At 35.6% G+C, this 9,510-nt stretch overlaps 1 protein-coding gene across 1 annotated transcript in view; it reads right to left on the bottom strand.

Annotated features, from left to right (window-relative positions):
* The window catches only part of LOC142342575 (glycogen phosphorylase, muscle form-like), a 246,640-nt gene that overhangs the window by 57,625 nt on the left and 179,505 nt on the right, over positions 1-9,510 (bottom strand). The window contains exon 7 of the mRNA XM_075393949.1: positions 6,077-6,159. Coding sequence (XP_075250064.1) covers positions 6,077-6,159 — 83 coding nt within the window. The remainder of the gene's footprint in view (positions 1-6,076; positions 6,160-9,510) is intronic.

The following is a 9,510-nucleotide window of genomic DNA, read 5'->3' as shown; positions in this document are numbered from 1 at the left end:
ATATATTTTTGATGTCATTTCGTAATTGAAACATACTCCTGTCTCTCAGTGAGAGGCTACAGGGTCTAGTATCAATACCAATAAGCATTATAGACAGTAACTAAAACTTATGAGAAACTAAGTTTCAAGTACCGGGGCATCTAAAAATGGGCTTTATGGGTTTATCCCGTTTTTATTTTTGACTTTGATTTTTTATACTGACTCTCTTCATTTAGAATTGTTTTGCTGAGCAGCTGCTGTTTAAAATCACTTTTAGCAGAATGACAGAAGTGAAACTAGCCTAGAGAAGTCAAAAAGATTTCACGCAAAATGCTGAAAAAAACATACACGGCAGATTGCCGGAAAATAGCCGCCGTTGATTCCAATAAGAATGATTAGGATTGAAAGAATAGATATTGAAAAAAAAGATTTTTTGTACAAAAACATTTATTAAGTCCGATTTATTTTGATGGCATTTCGTAGTTGAACATACTTCTGTTTCTTAGAGAGAGGCTACAGGGTTACTATCAATACCAATAAGCATTAGAGATGTTAAACTAAGACTAATAGGAAACGATGTTTCAAATAGCGGGCATCTAAAAATGGGCTTTATGGGTTTATCCCGTTTTTATTTCTGACTTTGATTTTTTATACTGACTCTCTTCATTTAGAATTGTTTTGCTGAGCAGCTGCTGTTTAAAAGGACTTTTAGCAGAATGACAGAAGTGAAAACTAGCCTAGAGAAGTCAAAAAGATTTCACGCAAAATACGAAAAAGCGGCAAAAATGGGTAAAGCGAAAAAAAGTTCGACGACGTAAAAAAAAATAGGAGCGCTATAATAGCCGGCTGAGAAGACGAGGGCGACTATTAAAAAGACAAATTGACCGAATTTTTTCTGTTTTCTTCACTGTCGAAAACTGTTCTACTTTGGCGTGCAGTTTCAGTTAGATTCTAAAACAATACCTAATGCAGCTTCTAAAATAAAAGCTAATAAGCATAATACCAATGTCAGCTAGCAAAAACTCTAATGAACTTTGACAACCTAATGCACTATGACTTAATGACCGGGGTTTATTGGTTTATCCCGTCGCTTTTGATTATGCTCTTTTGATTTTGGACCGTATTCGCCACATTGTGTAATTCATTGAAAGAATTTTAAATCCATCCAATTGAAAACAGTGAAGTAAGTCAGAATCCAAACGTGAAAAATCGTGGACTTATGTACAAGAGTGAAGAAATTTCACCCCGCAAAACCACTCAATTTTTTCGCTCCACTTCCTGTTTTCGGCGTGGTCCAAAATCACTACTCCAATTTTACTTCAAAAATCATGAAAATGTGTGAACAGAAGGACGAGTATATGAAAGTTAGGAAGCTAGTATGAAGGACGAGTAAATTTGAGAAATAGGATTTGTTTCGAACAAGTATGCATCTTCCACTCAAAAAACCATGGTCATTTTTTTTCCATTCCTCAACCCTACGGCATGTCTTTGGAAAAATCAGTCTGCCTAGCTTTCAAAATGAGCCCGAAAGACTTTTGATGAGGGAATAAATCCACAAAGTTATCAATAAGGGACTTTGCTATACACGTCATTGCTCGGCTCTTAACAATACTAGCAAAAACTCAATTTCAGAGACCAAACAATTGACCTTCTTTGGTATTTATAGACAATGATTATGGATCAATTTCTGCCAACCAACCCACCCCCCACCCCCCCACCCCCCACCCCCCCACCCCCCCCCCCCCCCCCCCCCCGCGCGCGCGAGTTTTTTTATGTCCCCCAATTACAATTAATCTGTTCCTATATAGCATGGTACTCAAAAATTACCACGTTTCTCCTGGGGGGGGGGGGGGGGGGGGGGGGTAAAAATTTTTATGTCCACTAAGCTGGGAGGGGGGTATATGGGAGACAGAAAATAGAAACCATGACTAAATTCAGAGCTTAAGTGCATGCAAATTAGATTCACTTAAGTGCTTTTACCCCCTAAATGCTAGTTTTCAACCTCTTAAACGATGGATGTATTATCAAAAATCAGTGTGTGCATCAGCATTCTGTTTTACAAGTTCACTGAACGACAGCGCTTTGCAAAAACGCAAACAATCATGCTTTGTTGAACAATGACGTTCAATTCAAAAGCGTATCAAATAAATGTATTTCTACTTCTTACACACCAACCAGTAAAAAAATACTACAAAATACTGAGCTTCAAAACACTCCTCTCATGTAATTCAAGCTCTCTTTTCACGTTTCCAATTACAGGTCAACGAATGAAAAGTGGAACATCTATTTGACCATTTATCTAGATATCTAATTAACTCTTTTGTTTAAATAAAAGTAATCGAAAGTCTAGTTTATCGAGCAACTCTCATTCATCAAACATTTCTAGTCTAATTGTTAAACAGCGGTTTGGTCAGACCCAACGCGTTTAGGAACTCCATGTACAAACTTAGTACCTTATAAGAAACTAAACTGTCCGTTAACTGTGCATGAATTTCTACGTCACTTGCTACCTGTTCCAGCAATGGAATAAGCTCAGGTATTAATCCTAGCCATTCCCAAAGTTCAACCTTCTCACTCTACGTTTTGACAGGCACGGGTAATAAAATAGTAAATCCTCAACTAGAGCGCACATTCGACAACGGTTCATGCAATTAGGATTTCCTGCATGAAAATTTGAAAAAAAACCGAAGCTTCCGCTCGAGTTTGCTGCTTCGCACTTGAAAACATACCCGACACAGTGCCGAAAAATAGCCGCCGTTGATTCCAATAAGCATGATTGGGATTGAAAGAACAGAAGACATTGAAAAAAAAAATTTTTGTACAACAACATTTTTTAAGTCCGATTTATTTTGATGGCATTTCGTAGTTGAACATACTTCTGTTTCTTAGAGAGAGGCTACAGGGGCTACTATCAATACAAATAGGCATTAGAGAGAGGTAACTAACACTTATAGGAACGACGTTCAAATAGCGGGCATCTAAAATTGGGCTTTATGGGTTTATCCCGTTTCTATTTCTGACTTCAATTTTTTATTCTGACTCTGTTCATTTTGAATTGCCTTGCTGAGCAACTGATGTTCAAAATCACTTTTAGCAGAATGAGAGAAGAGAAACTAGCCCAGAGAAGTCAAAAAGATTTCACGCAAAATGCTGAAAAAACATACACGGCAGATTGCCGGAAAATAGCCGCCGTTGATTCCAATAAGAATGATTAGGATTGAAAGAATAGAAGATATTGAAAAAAAAAGATTTTTTGTACAAAAACATTTATTAAGTCCGATTTATTTTGATGGCACTTCGTAGTTGAACATACTTCTGTTTCTTAGAGAGAGGCTACAGGGTTACCATCAATACCAATAAGCATTAGAGATGTTAACTAAGACTAATAGGAACGATGTTCAAATAGCGGGCATCTAAAATTGGGCTTTATGGGTTTATCCCGTTTCTACTTCTGACTTCAATTTTTTATACTGACTCTGTTCATTTTGAATTGCCTTGCTGAGCAACTGATGTTCAAAATCACTTTTAGCAGAATGAGAGAAGAGAAACTAGCCCAGAGAAGTCAAAAAGATTTCACGCAAAATGTTGAAAAAGCGGCAAAATGAGGTAAAGCGAAACAATTTTTTATTCGACGAAGTAAAAAACATCGCAGGACAATTCCTGACGTAATTCAAAGAATTTTCACTGACTAAACAGAAAAACTAGACCGAGAATGGACTATGAGTGAATTGAGAAAACTATTTTAAAAATGCCGCATGTGAACAAAAAAACCACTAGCAAGAAATGAAAATTTAATTCAAACAAAAAACTAGGCATAGAATGAGCATTGACTGGATTGGGAAAACCATTTAGAAAAAAATCCGATCCAAAAAAATCGAAAAAACAGTAAAAATCAAAGTGAAATTACCGCATGTGAACAAAAAACCACTACCGAGAAACCGAATTTTTGTTCAAACACCATTTTCGCACTCTACATTAAAATTAGAGCGAAAAAAAAATTCACGCCGCAAAACCACTCGATTTTTCGCTCCATTTCTTGTTTCGGCGTGACCAAAATCACTACTCCAATTTGACTTCAAAAATCATGAAAATTTGTGAACAGATCTTAAAAAAAAACATAGCAGGACATGTCCTGACGTACAATTCAAAGAATTTTCATTGACTAAACAGAAAAACTAGACCTAGAATGGACTATAAGTGAATTGAGAAAACCATTTTTAAAAAAATCAGATAAAAAATAAGAAAGAAAAAACAGAAAATCAATGTCAAAATGCCGCATGTGAACAAAAAAACCACTAGCGAGAAATGAAAATTTAATTCAAATAAAAAACTAGGCCTAGAATGAGCTGTGAATGGATTGCGAAAACCATTTACAAATGGTCTAGAAAACCATTTAGAAAACCATTTAGAAAAAAATCCGATCCAAAAAAATCGAAAAAACAGTAAAAATCAAAGTGAAATTACCGCATGTGAACAAAAAACCACTACCGAGAAACCGAATTTTTGTTCAAACACCATTTTCGCACTCTACATTAAAATTAGAGCGAAAAAAAATTCACGCCGCAAAACCACTCGATTTTTCGCTCCATTTCTTGTTTCGGCGTGACCAAAATCACTACTCCAATTTGACATCAAATTCATGAAAATTTGTGAACAGATCTTAAAAAAAAACATAGCAGGACATGTCCTGACGTACAATTCAAAGAATTTTCATTGACTAAACAGAAAAACTAGACCTAGAATGGACTATAAGTGAATTGAGAAAACCATTTTTAAAAAAATCAGATAAAAAATAAGAAAGAAAAAACAGAAAATCAATGTCAAAATGCCGCATGTGAACAAAAAAACCACTGGCGAGAAATGAAAATTTAATTCAAATAAAAAACTAGGCCTAGAATGAGCTGTGAATGGATTGCGAAAACCATTTACAAAAAATCCTATCCAAAAAATTGAAAAAGCAGGAAAAATCAGAGTGAAATTGCCGCATGTGAACAAAAAACCGCTACTGAGAAACCGAATTTTTGTTCAAACACCGTTTTCTCACTCTACTTTAAAATAAGAGTGAAAAAAATTCACGCCGCAAAACCACTCGCTTTTTTGCTCCATTTCTTGTTTCGTCGTGACCAAAATCACTACTCCAATTTACAGACTCCACTACTGTCCAACAGACAGCGCCCCAATACAATTCAAATTCTTTGAATTGTAAAAATTCTTTGAATTGTAAAAAAAAGACAGCGCCCCAATACAATTCAAATTCTTTGAATTGTAAAAAAATAGGAGCGCTATAATAGCCGGCTGAGAAGATGAGGGCGGCTATTAAAAAGCGGCAAAATGGTAAAGCGAAAAAAAGTTCGACGAAGTAAAAAAAAATAGGAGCGCTATAATAGCCGGCTGAGAAGATGAGGGCGGCTATTAATCATACATTAGTTAAGAACATTTTTTCCGATTGGGCTTTGATTAGAGAGTTTAAAAAGCCGGCATTTTGTCGGTTATCTAGGAATTGCGCCATATTTTTTCACCATTAATCGCGTCATGGTCTCGACTGCTCTTTTTTGCCATATATAACTGGTTGATTTTCCAGGTAAAGACACATTTCACTGACCAGAAACAGTTCTAATTTCATTGCCAACAATAGACAGGAATACTGTGATGTCTAATTGTCAGAATTCATTCATTTCAAGGTGTTTATAAAGCAGATAAATTGCAACTTTAGCAAAGTTTTGGTGCAAAGGTAGCACACCTGGCCGGGTTTTTGGAATAATAGGGTTACGTCCTCTAAATTACTTATCAAAAAATGGAGTGACTTATCACTACATCAACGATATGTAGCATTGTTGGTCTAACCAGTCTTTGGTTAGTACATAATCTTTGCGTCTTTCCATCATAATCTACCCCCATTATGGTACATATACAGTGATTCATACGGCGTATATGACCGTTACGTTTTATTACGTAACGGCCATTGATACGTTATATGACGTAACGGACATTGATACGTTATATGATAGATGACGTCATATGACAACCAAGCTGGGGCGAGGTGTGACGGTAAAGCTCCTACGCGTCAAATGACGTTGACAACAGACATACAACTTACATTGTCATTGGGATATAGCACCCTTGAGATGTTCTCAGCCAAGTTCCTATCACACACCGCATTCAGATAGTCACCCACGTTAACTGAAACAAGCACAGTCGCTAAACTCTACATTTTATATCATGATAATGGCTTTACTCTTGGTAGTACCCAGAATGGAAGTCAAAATTCAAAAAAAAACTTATAATAACTAAGTCTGTCGTAGTTTCCTCAAATATTGAAACTTTTTGCGGTTCTCAATTGATTCTGATTCAACTTTGATTCAACTGTCAATTGATTCAACTTTTGGCCCCTTAAAAGTGAAACCTACTCGTTTTGAGCCTTGACTGAGCATTTTGGAAATCTGAAAAGAATTGACCGAGATGGTTTGTATAAAATTAACGTTTCGTTGAGCAATGTTTCGACTTCTTGAACTGAATTCGTTACTTTTCCCTGTATTATCTCTTCTTGCATCAGGGCAAATCAGGGAATATAATGCATAGCGAATTCTCTACATGAACCAAAACTCATACATTAAACTGTTATGAATTAGACTTAAACCTATAAGTCTGGAACCCCTAGCAATCCATTTCCTCAACATTAAATTGAATGGCAGTGATCGAAACCAGCTGACTAGTTGCATAACCTCTTCTAAAAGTTGAATTCAGAAGCAGTCACATGCAGGTTAACCAGCATTGTATATAGAAAATATTAACTTTATTATAGAATGTTATTAACTTTGAAGCAGCTCTGAAAACTAACTGAACAAAACTTGTCCGTAACTAATTTAATTAATCAACTTTGAGCCTTAAAGAGACCCTTTTATAAAGTGGTACCTCGTTATCTGGTTATCTGACAGAGCTTATAAAATTGAAGCTTAATTTTGAATCAGCCAGTTTTTGCATATAACATTACAAACCAAACCTATTAAAAAGCAAACGAAAGCCCAAATTATAAAACTAACGCCATCTGTATGCAAAAACTTGACAATAACAAATTACAAAAATTGGTTATCAAAACAGAGCCAGTACAAGCAAAAAACAACCAGCAAAAAATAAACATGCTAAAACTGCTCCTGTGTTTAAAACAAATTACTATAGTCGGCATATTGCCGGAAAATACCCGCCATTTATTCTCATAACCACGATTGAGATTGAAGCAAGAACAGATAAAAAATTGATCACTTTACAAAAAAATGACATAAAATCTCGCTACTTCTATTGGATTTCGTAGCTAGCCGCATAGCTGTTTCTTAAAGAGCGGATACATGATATTAGTATCAATATCAATGACCATTACCCATGGTAATTAAGCCTAATTAGAATGAAGTTCAAACACTGGACATATTAAACTTATCCTTATGAGTTTATCCCGTTTCCATTTCAGATACTAAGCCGTATACTAAGGTGAAATGAAAATAGTGAAGCTTTAAGAACACAGAGATTAACGTAACAGGCCCTTAAAAAATCTATTTGAAAAGTGCACAAAACTGAAAATTGCACGAATTCCTTCACCTACAGACAAGGAGGAGGGTAATGTGCACAATGCTCCAACTGATCAAAAAAATTTAAATTGTAAAATTTTGCCAACGAGACGCATCTTTATATGTGCATTGAACAGTTACGTGCCTGAGTGAAAGAAAAGCCTTACAAGCATAGCAATAATCGTTGTCGTATTTTTCAAACAGTAGAAACTGGAGTTGTAAATCTGAACATCAGAGGATAAAATCTGAACATTTTGTAATTTCATTCTATGATTGTTTGCTGGCCTTCAATGTTGGACATTGTTACCTCGCCAGAAAGCATGAAAAATGTAGGCACCAAAAAACGAATTAACGTTGTTTTGTCGCCCAAATAATTGCCAAGTTTTTTTAATCACAAGAAAGAAATTCAAATTTTGATTTATTTTCAAACTCTGCTTAAATATGTAAGTTTCCTAAAAAGTACTTTTAGTAAACCTGCTAAGTGCATGCCAACTCAAAAAGAAAGGACATGAAATCATTTTTAAAAACTTCTAAAAATGGATAAAACGAAGATACGGTAAAAAAAATCTCAGGTAGGATTTGCTGCAGCAAAAGTTTTCAAAACATAGCTTATTTTATAGCACATTTTATGCATATTTTAGTGGGTGCATAATATTTGCAACCCCAGCGGCACGTGCAAAAAATTACATAATGAATTACTATGTAATGTTACGTGCTCTGTAACTGGGCAGTGCATAACGTACTGGGCGCACTAGCGAAAAAGTCCGATATCGTACACTAAGTCTTCAAAAATGAAGCCTTAGTAGCCGGAGTTAATTGTGTCATCACATTTCTTTTTACTTCGATATTTGATCTTAAACGTAATCGACCTTAAACTTTCTGACTAAATTATAAATTCTATTCAGTTGATACATTGAGTGAGGCAAATTTTATTGAAACTTAAAAAAATCAATTAGAAAAATTTAGCTATTAACTGAAACATCTAAAAGGAATCACATGTGCGTCAATAGAAAGCCGATAAGACCTGTATGATTGAACCTAAGCAGCAGAAGTGTTACAGTTGTGTGAAAGCCTGTAGGTCTTGTAATTATTGACATTAAGTGACAGGAAAATAAAGAACAAATATTGGCAAAAACAAAAAATTACAATTGTTTTTGACAGCAAGCATTAATAAAGCGTTAAAAAACCAACAGAATTAACGGAAACCAATATAACCGACTAACGTCGGAGCGAATTGCTCTCGAACGACCGGCGAGCATTTGGCTCCGTCAGCAGATAGCTACGGTTTAGTGAGGCTAGCTTTAGCTTAATTGAAGGGGTGTGACGTGAGCGCAGCGCGGGGGGGGGGGGGTCAATCTCTGAAAACCGCCCTTCACATCATAAGTATAAGTCTCCAAAACAGTTTCTGTGAATCGCACTTTGAGACTACTGAGTTTTAAACAAAGGATCTTCAGAGAACTTAATGCCTGCTAGGCGCTACTTGTTGATCCTGTTTTTGAGGACAAAGTCCAATGGGTCAGACGAAGCAAAAAATCGCATAAAAAAGACCAAAAACCAACAGGACTAATAGAACTGCTACAAACTTCGTTTGAGGCAATTACTCAACTAATTTCATTTTTCTCAATGCGATGCCAAAAAGATTTGTCAATAATGACAATAAGTGACAGGGCAACAAAAGAACATTAAATAACGCTAAAACTGAAAAAATTCACTGACATTTTGAATACAAGTAGTATTAAAGTCGTAAAAAAACAATAGCAACCAACAAAAACCAATCAAAACTATCATTTCAGTCCCTGAGAAAGCCAAGACTACAATTTGACTTCTCATTCGTATCAATTGTGAACAGATCTACAAAACACAGCCAGAAGAATTCCGGATACAACCCGGAGTCTTTTTCAATTCAGATACTAGCTTTTTACATATTTGCATCTAGTAGCATCAAGCAGAGAAAACAACGACCTTAAAATCA

This window comes from Convolutriloba macropyga, chromosome 7, assembly GCF_964194025.1.
Source record: "Convolutriloba macropyga chromosome 7, txConMacr16.3, whole genome shotgun sequence".
NCBI classification, from domain to species: domain Eukaryota; kingdom Metazoa; phylum Xenacoelomorpha; order Acoela; family Convolutidae; genus Convolutriloba; species Convolutriloba macropyga.
Note: the sequence above shows the minus strand (reverse complement) of the source record. Positions and strands in the feature narration are given on the sequence as shown.